At 39.3% G+C, this 21,368-nt stretch overlaps 1 protein-coding gene across 3 annotated transcripts in view; it reads right to left on the bottom strand.

Moving 5' to 3' along the window:
• The window catches only part of TGFB2 (transforming growth factor, beta 2), a 103,957-nt gene extending 94,274 nt beyond the window's left edge, over positions 1-9,683 (bottom strand). For 2 of the 3 annotated variants that reach the window (XM_011929441.1, XM_011929443.1), the window contains exon 1: positions 7,835-9,683. In XM_011929441.1, coding sequence (XP_011784831.1) covers positions 7,835-8,180 — 346 coding nt within the window. In that variant the 5' untranslated portion in view covers positions 8,181-9,683. The remainder of the gene's footprint in view (positions 1-7,834) is intronic. The other variant, XM_011929442.1, reaches the window with a different exon arrangement.
• Between the last annotated feature and the right edge of the window lie 11,685 nt (positions 9,684-21,368).

The following is a 21,368-nucleotide window of genomic DNA, read 5'->3' as shown; positions in this document are numbered from 1 at the left end:
GGGCTAAGTGAAGGGGTTGCAAATCCAGCTGCAAAGCCAACAACTGCAGACCCAGGATCTGAATTCAGTAGGAAGCAACTTAAATATCAATGAGGCAATTTTAATAACTTGCACTGAGAGAGCCAAGTTGCTAACCAAAACAGGACCACTCTTTAACAACTGCCACAGGCCTGGAGTAGGATTTCTTGTCTTTGATGTTACCGCTTCCCTTTCAGCCTCTGAGATTCCTTTGGTACAATTCCCTTTTATTTATTCTCCTTTCTTTATTTAATGGGTCTGTCTAGCTCCAAAGTCCACATTCATTGTACATCATCTTGCCTTCCCAAATAAATTAATTCTCTGAAATAGGAATGCCCTATCAATAAATAGCAATGCCCTATCAATAAAATTTATCAAAATTTTTGTGAGGAAAATGATTGCAGTTCAAAAACAAAACCAAGGCTGGGCGTGGTGGCTCAGGCCTATAATCCCAGCACTTTGGGAAACCGAGGTGGATGGATCACTTGAGATCAGGAGTTCGAGACCAGCCTGGCCAACATGGTGAAACCCCATCTTGACTAAAAATACAAAAATTAGTTGGGCATGGTAGCGCATGCCTGTAATCCCAGCTACTCAGGAGGCTGAGGCAGGAGAATCGCTTGGACCCGGGAGGCAGAGGTTGCAGTAAGCCGAGATCGTGTCACTGCACTCCAGCCTGGGTGACGGAGCAAGGCTCTGTCTCACAAACAAACAAACAGAAACAACCAAAGGCTTAATAAATCACACTTTTTGTATCAATTAAGTGCAGAAATAAAAGTTGAATGTGTTAGAGGCAAGAAAAAAAAAAGCCTAGGTTGTGTGCTTCACAGGTATATTTTCTCAGAGCTTGTGAATGTAATTCTTGTTAACAGAGGAGAGTCACCATTCTCTCATGGATGCATTACATCATTTATCAAGACAGCAAGAAATGTCATATTCTCTATCTCCTGGGCTCTGTATTAGGGCTTCTATTACCTGTGGTAGCTGAAAGTCTAATTTCCATAACACGTCATTAATAGAAATAGCTATTTCCATTTCCTCAGCTGTCAAAGGGACAATATGAGTATTAACGTCATAGGATCGCTTGTGAGTATTAAAGAGTACATACATGTAAAATATTTAAAACTATGCTTGGCCTATAAGTCTTTAATAAAGATTAGCTATGCTTCGCCTATAAGAAGTCCTCAATAAAGGTTAGCTTTAATCATCATTATTACCACCTTCATTATTACCTGAGAGTTGGAAACAGAAAAGATATGGTTATGAGAAGCCCTGTGCTCTTTAGCATAGTGACATGACCCATCAGACACATTTTCCCTGATAATGAAGGTCAGAACATTTCATCTCTCCACATCTCCTGGCCCTGACACCTCTTTGAACTCACAGATTCTTCTTCTTCCTGTAGTTCAATCTTATTCTCTAAAGGAAATGCTCATTCATTGGTCAAACATTCCTTGATCAAACACAATATGCTAAGTTCTATAAGAATACAAGTAAGTTAGACTTGAAGGCCTTCTCATAGGAGAATTAGATAGTGCCAGACATGGTGAATTACCAACCCTATGTTCTGTGTTTCCAGCCCCACCCCATCCCTGCCCTGAAGAGGCCACCTAAGGAACAATCTGAGTGAGCAAAGGAAAGAGATCCACTGAGTGAAATTATCGCAAAGCAAAGAATGAGCTGGAGGTTCCAAGACATCCCAGGTTAATGGAAGTGGTGTCTGGGGCATTGCTTATAATCACATTTTCATCTCTCTAAAATCCAGACCCTCTCTTAAAATCAATGGCATGTTCACTGGAGTGATATTTTTTTCTTAGCAGCACATAAAATAACAGTACACCCTAAAGTCAAAGGCAATGGAGACTCAGAGAATTGCTGCCAGGCAAAGAAGGCCTACTCCATGCCAGAAGCAGCTGCACTAGGTGTTTCTTCACATATGTCATCATCAATCCTTTACAATCCTAGAAGGGGAGTGTTACTTTCTTCATCTTTACAAGGGAAGAAACTGAGGCCTGGTTAAGTAAAGGGGGTGCTATCTCCCACAAACTCAGGGGATATGATGTGTGAGCACTCGACCACCCATCCATGCAGACATTCCATCACAGTGAAGGAAAAGAAGGCAATTTAGAAATGGTGGGGAAAAGGCCAAGGGGCAGTTTTATTCCGAGTCAAGACCACCAAGCCAATTCAGGAAGTAAGGTAGTGGTGAGAGTGTGGTACAGTTAAACACTCAGTTCTGGATATCAGCGCTTAGAAAAGAAACAAAACAACTAACCATCAAAAGCAGCTTGTGGTTGTAGCATGATGCAAACGTATTCTTAACAAATGACAGAAGCAAACTTTTCAGTCTAAACAAACCCATCAAAGAATCCCCTAAAATATTATTAAATCTAAAATAAAATACCTGGAGAACGTTGAATTCCCAGGTTAAAATCTATCCTTGTTTAAAGGATATTTTTTAAAATGAAAGCACACATATGCCTGCAAAATGACAATGGACATTTGTTTATCTTGCAGAGCCACATTTCATCAAGCTGTGCAGAATCTGCAAAATGGAATACACCCTTGAGCAAAAGCACTGCCTAAATAGAGCAAGCATATAGGGCAAATCCAAATCCTCTCTCCAGCAGCCCATCAGTACCAGAAATGCTACATCAAGATAGCGGAAAGGGCTACTTCCAGAGCTCTTCCATGCAGTCTCTTGCTCGCTGCTCACCTTACTCCTGAACCTATAACAGGGCAGGGTGCAGTGGGTGAGGGGCAGGGGGAGGCGGGCTGGAGTAGCAGTGGGCCAGAGTCCCACTCCAGTGGTGACCCTGCACACTTCTCCCAGGTCCAGGAGCCTCCACTCTAATTTCTCGAACCTTCTAAATATGCAGCCTAAAGTGTGCTGTAATCTCTGGGCAAAGGCCTACAAGTCAGTGACCTCCTTGGTTCTAACCCAGATTTGATGTGGGTTCAACAGTGAGTCATTAGCCCTTTTTTCACATCTCAGTTTCCTCTAGGAAAAATGATCTGTCATTCTTTCATATCTTTATATGAAAGATGCTGCGACTAGGTTACATCACCATCTTTTCTCCAGGGAGAAGTCCTCATTCAAAAAGTGCAACTCCTCGAGTAGACCACAGGGGTTGCTGTGGAGACACAGTGGCCTCCCCCAACCCCTTCCTTCTGTGAGGTGGAGAGGTCCCCGCCTGCCCCTCAACCTCTGCGAAGCCCCTCTTTCATCAGGTGGGGTCTTCTCAGGAGAGGCATAAAGCTGGCTGGCCTCACTTGGCAACACAGACAACCCAACTGCTTTAGTTATAAATAGTATACTTCTTTGAGAGGCTTTTCTAGTCATCAAAAAGTAAAAAAGAGGAAATCCTGAAGGAGGAGCATGTGGCCTAACTTAAATGTGACCACAATTAGGCACTAGAGTTAGTACAAGCAACGATGCAATAAAAAAGGGAGAATTAAAGTTTGGTCTGTTGTGTATTAATAACTCAATCATTCTGGAAGTCAAGGAGTTCAAGTCTGTCTTTGATATGCTCTCTTTTTCTTTCTGTTTCTCTTACACCCACATACAAACACACACACAGGGAATCCTAAAAAATAAAACAGTAAAAATACTTACTACATAAAGAAAAATATCACTATGTTTCAGCAATGGCTAACATTTCCCTTCATTGGGCAACTGGCCAACAGACCAGCAACTTGTATATAGAAAGACATATTCATGAATTGAATGCTAAGTCACATTCCCCAAAACCATAGTGTCATTGGTATTCATTCTACATTCCACAATTTAACTCGGAAAATTACAGAGGAAATAGAAAAGGAGATTGCTTCATGTTAAATGTTTAACATTCATGTGAAACGACTACAAAGGAAATCTCATTGTGATTTTTCAGGCTGTATATTTTTAGTGTATCTACTTCAAAATGGTAGAATAAATCGAGATGATTATTTACTTTCTTCTGTTGTCTAGCTTGGAGATTCCACTCTTTATTAACACAAACTGCTTATTTCCCTTGCAAGGAGAATCCATGATAATTCCTCACTTCTTTTTTCTCTGTTCTAACATCACACTGCTGCTGACTGAAGCTAGTAATGGATAGCTCAACACCATCATTTAAGCTAAATAAATGGGAAGTTTTGATGTCTCTAATTTAAGACCACAAAGTAAAGTACATACCATATACAATGGTCTAATCCACACTCCATTTAATTAAGATAAGTGTCTGACTATCCTCCTATTCAGTATTCTCATTTGAATATCCTTTAATCATAAAGATATTTTATTTTTGTTATTATTTTCTAAATGGTACTGTTAACAGAATTCAGTAACCCCAAACAAACACCAGGGCTTCTCAACAGGGGCATTACTGACATTGTGGCCAGGATAATTCTTTGATGTTGGGAAGGGGTGCCCTGTGCATTATAGGATGGTTAGAAACATCCCTGGCTGACCCACTAAATACCAGTAGCACCCCTCCACCTCCAGTCATGACAACCCAAAGTGTCTTTGGACATTGCCAAATGTTCCAGTGGGAGTAGAGGTGGGGGGATTGGGGGCAGTACAAAATTACCAGGGTTAGAACCACAACATGTGCTGACTGGTTACAATGAAAAGGGGAGAGAAAAGAAAGACAATGAAACTTTGTGTCTCTTCCTCTTTTTGATTGTCCAACTGTCTACAGATTTTTACATGTCAATTATTTGAATTCTTCCTGTGTATAACTGAATCACCCTAAGTTTCTAAAACCTTGTGCAGCATCTTTCGAATAGATGTGCCTCAAACTTCAAATGGATTGTTAAACTACTAGAGGTCCACTAATTCCCAGTGGGCAAACTATCGGTAAACCTTAGCATAACTCCACTTTGAGTCTTAAACTAACAGCACGTGAAAAGATCAATATGAATAAATTCAAAACTAATCAGACCCCTTCTTTAAATGTTGACACAGTATTATTTATAGCCCATAAATACATTCTTGACTAAAATTCATCCTAGGAGATTGGCACCTGGCCAGTTCTATTCATATTTACTGTATTTATATAGTACACTTGGCCAAGGATAATATTTAAGACAAAATATGCCTGAGGGCATATACAATATCTCTTATATTTTTACTTTTAAATCTCCACATTGCTAAAAATATGTAGTCTGAACTTTATAAAATGTCCCACAAAGGGCTATCAGCAATCTGTAATGATATATAGCTCATTGAGTATAATTAGAGCATATTTGTAATACTTGAGCTGAAGTCACTCCCTGAACGCTAATAAGTTGGTGGTAAAAAATGAACCAGTGATCTTTCCCATGCCTTCATCTCTGGGGCTTATGACCCTCGCCAGATTCACTGCAAGGAATGGCAGGCACACTCCCTCCCCACAGCCACTTCAGTGACAGCTGAGTTAAAAGTTAGGCAGAAAAGTCCTAAAGAGGGAAAGCTAGTATATAAGCCAATACTATACTTTCAATTTGCTTTTTAAAAATACGTTTTTTTCTTTTTTGGAAAGGTTTGCTATATTCCAGTATAACTAGAAAGTGCTGGAAAATCAGTTAACCTATTTTCTATAAAATTATCCAGTCCTTGCACAGTAGTATCGAACCTGCTATTAATATGGCTTTCTGCTCCTAAACTTCCACACAGAATATAGACTTTTTAAAGCCTGTTTTCTTTGTATGAAAACTGGCAGCGTATTCTATTTATCCTGGATGTATCAGAGGTTTTCATTTATTTGGTGGCTGGGGTGAAATGGAGAGGAGAATCCACACATTGATGTTAACTGTCATACTCTGAAATCCTCCTAATAATCTAGAAATTTTTCCGGTTTGTTGATGACCATGACCCCGGGTTGGACCATCTCAGCTCCTCAGACTGAAGTGTGCTTGAGAGAACAAAGAACTAATGCCCTCTTGGGTTACTTGCTCTCTCCACACCTATTCAGTAATGAGATCGGAGCTCCTTTCTGTGTTATAAAAGCCCTGGGAGTTTATTAGACCTCTTGCATATAAACATTGAAAGATGAGCTATTCAGGTTCTACATAACATACTCTCCTCTCTGCCCAAATACCAGTAGAACTAATGCACGTGCTAGAGAAAGCAAACTGACTCAACTCCTTGTTTGTCTCAATGGTTTTGGACTAATTAATGAACTTTCTTTCCTAATATCTCCTTGGCTCCACCCCAGATAGAAAGCTTTACTTCTCAAAGGGGATAACCAGGGGTGGAGTGTATTTATCACCACTGTTATGGATAGTGCCATAATTACAATAATAAAATCATTCTGCTTGCCAGAATTCTCTGCATCTGTTCTGCTATTGAACAAGAACAGGAGAAGTTGCAGCAAAATAAAGGTCACTAGGAAGACTGGGGTTAGATACATGGGCTGACTTCCGAGATCATCAAGTACAAGACATGGCAGGTCACATAGCTAGGACTTGCCAAATTAAAAATAAATATTAAAAAAGAAAAGCACCACCCTGCAATTAGAACCTTTAAGATAAAATTACCAAGATGGCTGTATTATCTATTTAGGCAAGACACAGAGACTTTGCAAAGGCAGCCAGCAAGTATATAGAGCATGGAAAGGGGAGGAGAGAAATGAGCAACCAATGAAAAGTTTATGACTTGCGATTTGGAATACACAAATGTTGAAGAGGTTCCCCCCACCCCCCACCGCCCCCACTTTTCTTTTTCTTCTTCCTGGTATTTAACCCTCTTAGGTATCGGTGAATGATGCTGCCTCTTTTCTTTTCTTTTCTTTCTTTTCTCTCTCTCTCTCGCTCTCTCTATTTCACTCTGAAATAATTCTACACTGTCTCTTCCTTTCTTGTACAATAAATCATTTCACTCCTATTGCTACCGTATGCCAGCTGGTTTTGAGGACACTGTTCTCAGAGAAGCCAGTTTTAAAAAAAAAAAAAAAAAAAAAAAAAGACGGCTATCATCTACTCTGAGTTTTAGGAATGCATTGAAGTAACTGCAGGAAGCCTACGAAAAGGCAGGAGCAGGATAACAGACCCGTAAGAAAAATGATCTGCTACACTGGAGATCTGAAGAAGGCAGGTTTGAGTGTATTCTGAAAAATAACGTGAACTAAAACCTTTTAAAACAGTCAGAAACGGAGTTGTCCTTTCTACACTCCAGGTGAAGTGAAAAGGGAACGTGGTTATAGAATTTTGCCTTTGGGTAATGAAACACCTAGTGATAGCAACGACACATCAAGGACTGAGGGTTTCCAGGTAGGTTTCTCGAGGGGTCTCCAAACCGGGTTTTGTCTCGGCGATGCTGACACTTTTAGGGGAGTTAGAGACAATAGAGAAGACTTGGGGGACCAGTTGATAGGTCAGCACGGAAAGGGGGCGCCTTCCGGAGAGGCTAGCTTTGAGACACTTTTTTTTTAACCCTTCGTGCACCCGTTCGGCGCCCTCCACGCCAATCGGAGCAAAGAAAACAAACCTACCAAGATTCCCCAGTTTAACTCTGCCCCTGGGAGCACCTCAGTTTGACAGAGTGGGGCTGACTCCTAGCTGGTGGCCGACTAAAGAACTTCAGTGAAGAGAAAAAGAGAATAACGCCTTTTAAAGCGCTGAATTGTTAGGGGGGAGGGAAAGATGGAGAAAATAAAGTAGAAAGTAAACGTTTTAAAGCCTAATGGCCTCAGGCATACAACTGGAAAGGAGGTGGATGGGGCGAAGGACAGGAGAACGGGAAAAGAGCGAACGGGAACCGTGAGAGGGAAGGGCGATCCCGGGAGCTGCTGCGTTTTTGAGAGTTCCGGGCAGCGCTAAGCCTCGGGGGATGGAAGTCAAAATGAGTACTTACTTTCGGAGGGGAAGAAGGGCGGCATGTCTATTTTGTAAACCTCCTTGGCGTAGTACTCCTCGTCGCTCCTCTCGCGCTCGCAGGCGGCCGCCCTCCGGCTCGCCTTCTCCTGGAGCAAGTCCCTGGTGCTGTTGTAGATGGAAATCACCTCCGGGGGGACTTCCTCGGGCTCAGGATAGTCTTCTGGGGGACTGGTGAGCTTCAGCTTGCTCAGGATCTGCCCGCGGATCGCCTCGATCCTCTTGCGCATGAACTGGTCCATATCGAGTGTGCTGCAGGTAGACAGGCTGAGCGCGACCGTGACCAGATGCAGGATCAGAAAAGCGCTCAGCACACAGTAGTGCATTTTTTAAAAAGGTGGGAAAAAAAGTTGTTTTTAAAAGTCAGAAGAAAAAAAAATCAACAATTCTCAAAGTATAGATCAAGGAGAGTTGTTTGTTTTGTTTTGTTTTGTTTTGTTTTGTTTTTGATGCGACACTTTTGCAAACAATCTAGTCAATGCCCAATAGAAAAACGTATCTTGCTTGAATTCCTATAAAAAAAAAAAAAAGCTAGTAGTTCCAAAAGTGGAAAAACTAATACGGGACGGGCAGAGGGAACCCTGACTTTGGAGAGTAAGAAAAAAAAATTCTTGGAGCAACGAGATGGGGTAAAAAGAGAGACGAGTGGCTATTAAGTAGAAATAAATTTAAGAGGAGGAAATGGAGTTCAGTGTGTCAGTCTCGGGTGCGGAGTGGCGGATCTGAACTCGGCTCCTCCGGCCAAAAGGAAAGAGATGAAAAAAGGTCCCGGGGCTGGCAGCTGGCGAACTGACGGGAGGGGCGCCGGGAGCGCGGTGAGGGGGGCCGCCGAGGCTGACCTGGGCTGAAATTTATATATTTAAAGAAGGAGCGGTTCGGCTCTGCCTTCTACTGCGGCGCTGAGAGCAGGAGCAGCAGCAGCTCCGGAGCAGAGAAGCGCACACGTGTGTGCGTGTGTGTGTGTGTGTGCGCGTGTACGCGCGCTGGGGGCGAGCCCGGCGCGCCGCGGGGAGGAGGGTGCGCTTCGCACGGAGCTCGGGACTCGGTCGGGTGCCGCAGGGGCCGCAGAGGCTGCAGAGGCGGCGCGGATCCTGCTCCGGGAGCTGCGCGCCGTGGCCTACACCCGGGCGGGCGCGCGCTGACCCGCTTGGTTACTCCACGTCGCTGCCGCCGCCGCTTGCAAACGCTTCCAGCCTCCAGCTCCCTCTTTCTCCTGCTCCTCCTTCTCTTGCTCCAAACGCCAACCCAGCCACAGACGATCAGCCGTCGCGGTTCTGTTCACCCCCTGCGGATCACGGCAGCCCTTGCGACACCCTGGCTGGGGAGTTTTATTCCTGAGGGGGTTGCGTAGGGGCTCCCTTGGACTTCCACCCTTTCCCAACCTCTCCTGGCTTCTCCCCAACGTGGAATTGCTCGCTTAGGGCAGGTAGGCACTTGCCACCCTAAAATAGACCCTCTCTGTCTCCTCCTGTCTGCAGCCGAGCAGCCCCTCAGTTTGTTCCTGGATGACTCCCTAGACCGTTAGGCTAATATTCTCCATCCCCCTCCCCTGCCTCTTTCACTTGCGCTCTCGCTCTGCTGTCTCTTTCTCTTTCTGTCTCTATCTCTATCTGTCTCTCTCTTGTCAGGAGCTTCTGGAGCTCCGCTCGGAGCGAACCTTCTGCTGCCAGCAGATAACATCACGATCTTGCCGGGGAGGAGAGATTTATAAGTTCTCTGTGAACCACGTGTCTGCCTTCAACAAAGTGACGTGCTAGGATTACAGTCAGAAGTCCTCTCGTTACTTAGACCGCGAGCTCTCCCCTAACCGTTGAGGGGGTGTGGAAATGAGGACCGCTGTGGGGAAGGGAGGAAGGAGGTGGAATGTGCGCCCTGACAATAGTGATTTACAGTATTTACTTTCTAGTCATTTTGGACAGGTCTGTTGAAGGACAATCAAGTTTCCCGTTTTTACTTAGTGTAACTCAGTCACAGCCTCCCAAAGTGAATCACTTGCCCTAGAATGGAAGGCTTTCCTCCTGTATTATGTGTGCACACACACCCCTGTGGGAGGGAGCACCAGTCTACTCAGGGCCAGGCCAGTCCTGAAGACATACCTTCCAATCTTTTAAATTCATGTCCTACCTCTAATTTTCTGGGATACCTTAACAGGTTGCTATCCTAGAGTTTATTTTGTTAGTTTGTTGTTTACAACATAGCCTTCTGTTTATGAACTGCTGGAAAACAGAGATCCATCAATTTTATCTAAAGAATAAGGTATATTTGTCTGTTTCACTGATTTGAATGAATGGTCACCTTTATAATTTGCTGCCTAAGCCACTTCTTGTATGGCTTTCTCTTCACCTTCTTGCTAGGCTAAACATTATCAACCAACTTCATTCTTTCCACAGCATTAATCCAGGAAGCTGGAATTTTAGTGTTTGATGTCTACTGTTCTACACTACTCATAACTTGACATTTTCAATTTCAACCAAGTCTAAATTAGATGAATACAAGAATAACTCTTACCACTGTTCCACTTTTCCTTTTTCTTTTATTTTACCTTTAGTTACTCAAAGTCAACATTTTCATTTCGGCATGACTCTGCAGCCATACTGACTAGACAGATGATTTAAATTGGAAACTCTGTTAAATTTACCCCCAAACCCAAGATCTCTATACTATTCCCTAGTTCAGATGTTCCCTAGTTCAGAAAAGTCACAAAGAACTTTCTATCACTTTTGAAATTTATACTTTAGATGTGTATGGGGCCCAGATTATTAGTAGAGCACTGAATAAATAAAATAATAATAGCTAACATATACTACACTTAGTAATTTGATGTGTGTTGTGTATGGTCACTTAATCTTCACAATAAACCTGTAAAGTAGGTCTTATTATCCATATTTGGCAGATGAGGAGACAGGTACAAAGAAGTTAAGTTCTTTGTTCGAGACCACAGTAAGTGGTAGAGCTGGATTTTTGCAGTCAGGATCCACTATGTTCTTACCTACTATGTACTTGTGAGAAACAGTGGTCCCAGAATATGTTCTGACAAACAGGAATTCTGGGGTCAAACAAGTTTGGGAGATACTGGGTACTCTCCTATCCTCTTAGATTCCTCATTCCAGAACATTTTCATGTTAAAGGCTCTGAAACTCCTGTAGAAGAGAAGACCTTTTCACCCTTTTAACCCAGCATTTTCCGAACTCCCTTGAATACATAATTTTTTCCATTATCACACATTGAAAAACTCTGGAATAAAATAATTGGTCCAACTCACCATTTCTGAATAATTCTAAAAATTATGTATAAATCAGCACCAGCAGTTTCCTTTCCTTGGCACCAGTTTTGAATTGAAGCAACTTGAAAGGAGTTAGAAACCAGCTACCATCCCAGTGGCCCAAGGAAAAGATAATCAAGAGGTGCTACTGTCAGCCTAGTAGTTTCATCCAGTTAAGTTCTCCCTCTGAGATCAGTTTGAGAACTGCAGTAGGCTAGCTCTACAGATTGTACAAAAAGTGAATATTCCTACACCTGTGGCCATTATAGACACAGAGCAGGAGCTCCAAACCAGAGCTACTGAGTGAAGATGCTGCTGTGGAATATGGTTGATTACCTGAGTTAGCTATCACCATATTTTGCTGAGGATATAGGTTCAGCTTCCCCACAAGCCAGTGAGCATCTTTCATGTTTACAGACAACCTTCTTGGTACAGATACTGATGCACCTTAAGTAGATTCAGATTAGAGTGCAGATAGAGTAGAGAGAGTCCGTTTATATCACTTCTAGGAAAACGGCATCTAAGCCATAAATTCTGATGGCCACCCCTCTTCCTTACATAGACATGTACACTTTTGTTCATAATACTTAGTCTATTGAGTACCTATTGCTCACTTAACAGCTCCTTAGACCTGAGACCCCTGACTTACTCATAAAAGGCTACTTTAATTTCTCCAAAGCCCAGGAGGGTAAGACGGGAGGTATTGGTAAAAGCTTCTGGAATGGGTAAGTGCAGTAAGTGAGTATAGCAGGTGAGGAGGAGCCCCTTTCCACCTCTCAAATGATCAGTTCTTTGAAGACCTAACAGGCAAGATTGCTAGAGCTGTATCCCTGGTAACTGTAAATGAATCCTTTCTTCTATTAAATAACTCTTATAATGTTTTTTCATCTCTATATTTAAGAGGCAAAACATTCACTAAATTTATGGAGGTCTTATGTGTCAGAGTCTCTACAGTCTTCATGGTAAAATGGTATTTAAATGATATACACCATCTTGATTACTTCAAGGAGGCAGGAGAGCACAGTGGTTTAAAGAGCAGGCTCCAGTCATGGTTTCTTGGGTTCAGATTTCTGTCACTTTCTGGCTTTGTGATCCTGAACAAGTTACTGACTCTGTGAGTTTCTTATCCTATCATGTCTTTATTTCTGTCATGGAATTTATAATAAAAATATCTGGCCTTCTCTCTCTCTCTCTGAAAAGCCAGGGAAGAACCCAAGAAGAATTTGCTTCTAGTTCTGCCTCCTAGTGGTTTCTGTACGCACATTTTAAATATTACGGTATTTTGCCCCCAGTAATTATAGGAGGAAAGGACAAGAAAATTCACTTTTGGTGAATAAAATGCTAAATGACTATCAAAGTTCAGTTAAGCATTCATGATTAAAGTCTCTTATTAACGGCCTCAAATGGAATTTTTTGTTTCGAAATTACAGAGGTAGAGAGTGGAGCTGTTTCCACTCTTAGCCATTCTCCACTCATCAATGGGTCTATTCAGTTAAGTAATGTGGAATTTCTACAAGAGGCTGAAGAAAACAAAACTACTCATCCCTGTCCTGGAGTTTTACGCCTATGGATCATAGGTCCTTACTAACACTGACCAAAGCATAACTTCATTTGTAACAATTCTGGAAGCTTTCCAGGATGGTTTCAAGCATGAAAAATCAGGAGGCAAAAAAAAGAAATATATGGAACAACTGTAATTGATTACATTTTCCCCCAAACAGTGATACTTGATAAATGCAAAATAACCCTTTAATATGAAAATACACCAAAAGTCCTTTAAGATTTTATTCATAATTTTATATTTGATACCACTATTCAAGAACAATGTTTTGGTCTATATCATTTTTGTCTGATCTTCTATATGCATTTCTGTAAACAGCTTTATTTCATTATTCTATTTGTGAATAATGAAATGGAAAGGTGATTTCCTCATGAAAAATAATCCAATTATTATTTCCATTTGTATTTAAAGATTAATCTAAGGAAGAAGTGTTAAGGAAAAAGGAGGAAACAATGGGAAGGGAGGAAAATGGAAACAGAGTGGGTTTAAAGAGATCAGAGGTGATAAAAAATAAAGAGATAGGACTAAGAAAAACCACAGTATATCAGCAGGTTGTGAGGCCTTAAAGAGATAAACTCATCACACTAATGATACACTATAGGAACATTATCTCATCCTTTAGAATTATGATTAGTTGATTGATTACTGCTTGTGGCTTTTGGGCCACTCATATCTCTACAATTTTAGCTCTCCAGGAAAGTCTTTCTTGGGGAGGCGGTCTCAAAGTGGCCTGCGCTATGTCATCCCTGCAGCTGCAGCCTCTGGTTTCCTGCCCCTGGTGAAATTCATCCAGTAAGATAGCATTTAGTGACTGATATAAATAAAAGAACATATGGTAATAGTTGGCACACAGCATAACACTATGGATCAGTGCTTAACAAAATCCTAATGTTGACAAAAAGAAACCAGCGGCAGAATTTTCCATATTTTTTAGGGCAGTACTTGACACTCACCTTTACAGAATCTCTACGCCTACTTCATTTACTCTATCACCACAGAAGTTCACAGATAGACTTCATAAAGCAAGAAGCCAAAATGAGGTTGCTGGGGAGAAATGGAGAGAGTGTTTTAGTCAACTAAAAAGAAAAACAAAAGATGAGAAAGAAAAAGAGAAGGTGAGTGATAAAGAAAAATATGACTATGTTCTCATAATTAAAATGAGTATGATATAACAAAAGTTTTTTGTTTTTTGTGTTTTTTTTAAAGATACATGGTCTTTAAATGAATTTATGTGTCTGTTGCCATCTCAGTGGGCTTCATAGATTGGGTAAAATTCCAAATGTCTAAATTTCCACTACCAAAATTACCAACCTACATTTCAAACAACTTTGCCCTTCTGCTGCCTCGATTAGCCTGCAATTAAAAAATAAATAAATACATAAATAAAAACCAAGGGTCAATAGTAATTGCATAAAAAAGGAAAACCTCAGTGTAGTTTATGATAGTGGAAAAAATTAGTAAATATGTATTTTTAAAAGCCTAAGTATGTAAGTATTTTTAAAAGCACAGCTATATAGATGGTTATAATTTATAAAACTGGAGACTACAGACCACAAACTCTCACTGATGATTATTTTAAATCTTAGTAGAAAATAAAGTTATCATAACTAGGGAAACTACATTATTTATCACACAAATCCAAACATTTTTTGGGCTAAAGAGGATGCCACTCATTGAGCACATTTTAAATATTATGGTTTTTTGCCCCCAGTAATTATAGGAGGAAATGACGAGAAAATACACTTTTGGTGAATAAAATGCTAAATGACTATCGAAGTTCAGTTAAGCATTCATGATTAAAGTCTCTTATTAACGCTCTACATTAAGACAATAGGGGTAAACCAGGACTGTTCCAGATAATTACCTTATTTAAAATGAAACCGCTTTAAATCTGTAAGAATACATCTGTTAGTCTTTCACCCTTTTTCGGTTACAATGGTGATACTGTATTTTGCATACTTCCAAGACTTTTTTTCCCCTTTCGCTATGCAGCATATTCTAAAAATCACCATCGGAGATACATTTTGAAAATGCTACTTGCACAATTTTAGCATTGATACAAACCTGCACTGCCACAAAAATGAACCCCCAGGAGGTGCTTGGTCAAGCTCTTTTGAGCTCCATGAAAGCAGTCTCCCACAAAGAAACGAAGAAGATAAATACAACAAAAATGGGATTAACAAGCATGTTATGTATTGTGTGTATAGCCAGAGAAATTAATTTTTTAATTTTTGAAAATCAGCAACAGAAAAATAATCTCAAAGGTAAAAATGAGTTTGGCCCCCTTTCCCATTTTAGTGCCAGTAAAGAAAAAAAAAGAACAGTGTTTCTGTTTGTTGTTTGCAGGTCACATAATAATGACTTTTCACATGTTGATCCTTCTTGTTGAGCACACAGTAACTGCTTCATAAAACCAGGACACCAGGAAAGTTACCTTCACATAATTGAAGGGACTGTTTCCTGTTAACGTGAAAATTTTTGTAATTAAGAATCCTATAATTTGTGGTTTCTCTTTAGATTTGTTATATCTATATGAGTCCTTTTAAGTAAAAAGGCAGTATCTTTACTGTTCCAAGCATATAACAAGCTATCTACCATAAGAAATAAATATCTGCCAAAGAAATAAATCCAGAAATGGGTGTGTTATTGTGACCTGAAGAGACAAATAATTTTGGCTGCTAGGTTATTGGAGATAACAAGTTTTTTGTATTTGTTTCTTTAAGAGGACTTTGTCTTATAATTTTAAGTTACTTAAGATCATTTAACAGTAGACTATTATAAGGTCAATCTGGTTATTTAACCAGTTGTAACAATTAAATCTAATCAATGTCACACTTATACTGATTGTTCAGAAACTACATACATGTGGTTATAGGGAAAAAACATTTTTATCAGTTGACTCAATGATAGCTGAAATCATGCCACCTAGAGGAAAGCTGTGGTATGTCTTACAACTTTGTACTGTTACATTCATTAATTTATAATTTTGCATTGATTTGTTGTTACTGCACATCAAATAAAAATTAGTTTCACATATTGTAAAACATGCATTTTTAGAAAAGATGCTAGAACAACAGCAATGGAATATCCTTAATTATAAAGTTTTAGTTACCTGCTATCTCCTAGGAAATAACATGCTAAAATTCTAATCCTCATTTATAAAGCATAATTTGAATATTTAAATTCTTAATAGCAAAAATGTCAACCACTTACGCCTTTATGAGTCACCTGTCATTTAGTAACAGAGAGCAGCAAATAGTCAATATATTGTATCTTAGGAATAAAGAACCAATAGCTGTATATAGTAAATTATTGGATACCACGTTAGTAAAGTAGTTCCATCTCTGCAGCATCCAGATAATTCAAATGTAAAGTCTTAATTATCAGACACGCTCAGGCAAGACCTATAATGAATTATCCAATAGCAAGTTACAGAATAAACTGACAGCAACAGCCTGGGGTGATATGTTAACTCTAAATTGACACAGCCAGGAAAATTTTCACCTTCTGATTAATGGCATCTACTAATTTTTTGTAAGTACTATTTCCATTTTACTTTCCTCCAGAGGATAGTTTTCTTCAGTCCTTAAAGACTCAGCTCCTTACATGAGGTTTGGTGCCAGCATCTGCTGGTCTAAATAGGAGTGGGGCTGTCCAGTTCTTACAGGCTTCCTGCTGTGAATGGCACAACTCACACAATAACGTAGCCTCACATACAGCTTGGGAAGCACATAGGCATTGAAGACACTTGCTGCAGCCTCTACCGTATTTTAAATAAAGAACTTCTTAATAGCCCTGTCCTTGGGCACACATGTGGCCACCACCCTTTTTGGCATGATCATTGTTCTTTTTGTCACCTTGGAAGTGAGGCCCCAAAAGAGCATGGTATCTACTACAACCTTCCATTGGCCATAGGTTAATGTCATGGTTAAATGAGAGCAAAATACTGAATGCCCATTTATCTTTCCAGGGAAGAGTTCAATTTCTAGAATCTCATTTTCTATAAGACATTAACATCATCTAAAATGTGAGGAATCACTATTGTGTACAGCAGCTCTGTGACTCGAGCCTGGATTGAACTATACTATCTGTGTGGCCCTGGTCAGGTTACCAAAACTTATTGCTTGTTTCCTCATCTGTATAATGGGGACAATAACAGCATCTACTTAACAGGGTTATAAGGAAGATGGTATGAATTAAGGTTCATTATGAAACCTTTAAATATTGTCTGGCATAAAATCAATATTGTTTAAATGTTTGCTGTTATTATCACATGTTCTGTTCCAACTTTTACTTGAATAAGTGATAGAACTATGCAAAATAGGATGGTTAAAAACAAAATAGCAATGATTTTTTTTTAAATCAAGAAAACAGCGGTTCTCACTTAAAAATAAAGTTTTATTAATCAAGAGGCACAAGGAAACAGTGGACACATGGAAAGGGAGTCAAATTTTTTATGTTCAACATTCATTGCAGGGTAATCAGCAAAACTTAAAAGATAAAGTAGGATTCTAGCACATAGGACTCTTTATACATTCATCAAATATAGCTAGTATCAATAGTACTCTATTAAACAGTATTTAGAGTTTGGATTCTAGAATAGAATAAGTAAGGAAAAAATAAAAAATGTTTTAGTGTCTCATTAAATGTCAGGATCATTTTTCTCAATATAAGGCCTGTCTTTTCAGACTGTCAAAAATTACATTTTTTAAAAATGTATTATTCCATTCACCTCATGCATTGGTGGCATTTAAGAAACTTATACTATCCATAAAGTTTTCAATCTTACTTTTTCAGTTAACATATCATTGACACTGTGTTTTCATCAGTCTTCATGATAGTTTATGTAAATGTCCTCAAATCACTGAACTTGTAAGTTTTAAAAAATTTCTTGCTATTAAAAACAATTCTATATAATACTGTTCACACAGCATTTTCTGTCATCAGGATCTTTTCCTGAGGAAGGCTTCCAGAAGTAGAATTGCTGGGCCTCAATAAGCACCTACCACCTGTTAGACTTTAAACTTTTGTCGGGGGGAATTCTATCTAGAAAAGGAACACTCACAATTACATAGATGAGAAATGAATGGAAATCTATAGGCACAGCACCGCACCTAATCCTCCAAATGCATAAGAGAGAACATCTCTTGACACTCTACTACATATCAGCCACTGTGCTAGATAGACACTGTATACATTAATCCAATCTTTACACCATGAACTATATATTATTATATCTGATTTACATGCTAGCCTTACAAAGGTTAAGAAACTTACGCAAGGAAACAAAGCTAGTAAGACTTAAAACAGAACTCTGAACTCAGTTGTGATTCCAAACTTATGCTGTCTCTCATCCAACAACAAACACTGGTATTTCTTAAAATGTTCAGTGTAAATATAATCTTACTGGTTATTAAGGAGTATATTTGGGAATCCTAGTAAGGACCAAGATACGGCAGTCATGTCTCATGCAATCTATCCTAGTGTTCCTGCCATTTGGAGACAAGGATGTCATCACATTGAACCTTTTGGACTTTGAGCTTTTATATTTATAATATACTTAAGAGAACCCAGTGTTGCTGTACAAAGACAAATATTATTGTGTAGAAACAGTCTTGATGTTATGTTTGGTACTTCTCAGTATTTCAGGGCAACTGCTGAGTCTGGCTGCTGCACTGATGTTTTCAAAGCTGATGTCAATCTATCGTTTATGTCCTGTCCATGGGAGGGATACATTTTTACCTAAGATTGAAGTCTGGTTCTGCAAGTGCAAAGAGGCAACTGTCTGGTAGCCTGAGGGTGAATCAACAGCTGCAAGGCCACCCACACATAAGGACACAGCTCTCAGCTGTCTCTCCATTTAGAGCCCCAGTTGGTCCTGACCTCTTACAAATTTGGTGTTTTCACTTTGATGTTTATGAACCGATTGCATTAAAAATGCAGGATAATGATTCAGGGTTAGAGAAACTATTATTTATACAAATGTGGTTAACACCTCATCATTTTAAATTGGCTGTGCTAATGCTCATTGTGCTCTTCAGAGTTTTGTGTGTGCGTGTGTGTGTGTGTGTGTGTGTGTGTGTGTGTGTGTTTGCCTGAATCTACAACCTACATTTGCTCTGGCAGTATGTTGAGTATGTGCTAGAATAGAATGGACCTAGGCAACTCTAGGGTCCTACAACTAAATACACTTACTGAGGAAACCTCCTAAATAAGTAGGCCCCTCGATGTAAGTGAAAAACATGGGAATTCACTCCTTACATGGTATCTGTTGCTCCAGCAGTTCTCAAGATGTCCTTTTGATGCGTCATAAACCCATTCTTTTGGAGAACAACAAAAAGATTTAAGGTCTGGTGTATTAATTCTGAAAGCCTCAGATGATAAACAGTGCTAAAAAACCAAATGCTGGCCGGGCGCGGTGGCTCAAGCCTGTAATCCCAGCACTTTGGGAGGCCGAGACGGGCGAATCACGAGGTCAGGAGATCGAGACCATCCTAGCTAACACGGTGAAACCCCGTCTCTACTAAAAAATACAAAAAAAAAAAACTAGCCGGGCGAGGTGGCGGGCGCCTGTAGTCCCAGCTACTCCGGAGGCTGAGGCAGGAGAATGGCGTAAACCCGGAAGGCGGAGCTTGCAGTGAGCTGAGATCGGCCACTGCACTCCAGTCCGGGCGACAGAGCGAGACTCTGTCTCAAAAAAAAAAAAAAAAAAAAAGAAATGCTATTTGTTATTAACTAAGTGGCTTAACATTTAAGGCAATAGTTACCCTACAATACAAGTTAATTATAAAGAAACATATCTTTTTCAAAATATAAATACTGAAAGAAAAGTCAACAATAATTCAATCAATAAAATTTCACCAGTATTTGTATATGCCTAAATTGTATCAATAAAAGTTTATGCAAAAAGCTTAAGACAAATTCACAATTCCCAAATTCACTGTTGTTTTATTAGACTAGATATATGTTCTGTAGCTTTATTCTCTTCATAGTTGGGATAGACCCACTAGCCACACGTAACTTAAAATTTAACATAATTAAATAAACTAAAATTAACAGTTTAGTTCCTCCATATCTATCACTAGCCACATGTGAAATGCTCAATAGCCACTTGTGCTAGTGGCTACCATATTGAACAGCACAGACGTAAATTACTTCCATCATCACAAAAAGTCCTATTGACAGCAATGATTTAGACTTTTAGTCCCTATAATTTTATTATAAGGTATTATGCCCACTCTTCTAACATATATCCTTGCTTGCCTTACTCAGTTGAAAACCAAAGAGCATTTAACAGAAAGCTGAATATGTGCTCCTCCCACTGAAGGAGAGGGCAAAAAGGAGGGAGAAGAAAGGTGAGCAATGTTGGAACAGGTATTTTAAGAAAGCAAACTTAAATTTAAAAGGTTTACTGCATCTCTAGGTAAAAAGTCTTAAATACTAACTCCCTGAAATTATGTTCAGTAGACTAGGTAAAAAATATTAATACAGCTCTCTAAGCTACAAAACAGTCTAAATTTAGAGAATCTAAAATTATTTAAGATCTGTTAGAATATAACTTCCATCTACATAACTATGATTAGATTCATTCTAACTTAGCATTTTATTAAAACATTAATCACAACTTTAAATGTCTTGTCAACCACCTCAAACATTCTACTTCTAAATCTGCTCACAGATTCCCTTGAGCAGTATGTTTAATCAAATGTCAGAAAAGCTCGCTCACTGAAAAAATTTACCAGGACTACCAATGCTGCAATAGTCAGTCAGATTCAAACACCCAGCTGGCCAAAATTCAGACTCCTGTTTTCTTGAGGAAGGAATGAGAGAGCTTTTTGTAGGCACGAAGTAGTTCTCTCTCCTGTTTCCAAAATTTGCTCTCACTGCCAATTCACCTCAAATAGTCTTCATACTCATGATATCTACAGGGTTTACCAGCGTCTATGCCACATCACTGACATGCAGAGTGGAGATAAATATCAATCACATTGATCCTAATTGATGAAATTGAAGGAAGAACACAATGAATTCTGCTTTGGTCAACTGGAAAAAATGTTTCCAAATAAAAACAAAGCTAAATTATCAATAAAGTATTGACAAATTATAATATTCACTATAATAGTCAACTTTCCTCGAAGTTAAATTCCTTCAAGTTAGCACATTAATGGAAATGTGGAAGGAAATAGAAGGAAACCATAAGAGGTTTCCCAGAATTTATACATTCCTTTTTCACCTGTCTGTTTTGAAAGACAAAAAATATTTTATTTTAAAGAAATTGGATTGCCTTCAAATAGACCTTCCAGAACCTCCTACTGAGTGACTTTAGGCTCTAAGTACTAGTGGTAACCCTCTGAACTATTCTATCCACAGGGTTTCCAAGGTATATTTTGCAATTAATTGAGTAATATTTGAGCAACGCAGAATTCTAGGTAATTTGAAAATAAATTCAGTGCTCCAACTCCACTATAAAAAGTGCTACACTACTAAGATAATTCTATTTTCAGTCCTAATCAGGTATTATCATTGGCTTTCAAATTCTGATGCTTAAAAATAATTAACAACTAATGCTAAACTATGATAAAGACTAAGAACATTAACCCCAGCCATCCAAGTATCTAGAACATTCTATATATGAAATAAGGAAATAAGACAATTATTTCTATATATGAAATAAGGAACTAATGCTTCCAA

The sequence above is a fragment of the Colobus angolensis genome, unplaced genomic scaffold (assembly GCF_000951035.1).
Source record: "Colobus angolensis palliatus isolate OR3802 unplaced genomic scaffold, Cang.pa_1.0 Scaffold81, whole genome shotgun sequence".
In the NCBI taxonomy this organism is placed as follows: domain Eukaryota; kingdom Metazoa; phylum Chordata; class Mammalia; order Primates; family Cercopithecidae; genus Colobus; species Colobus angolensis.
This window is presented reverse-complemented; position numbering and strand designations above follow the sequence as displayed.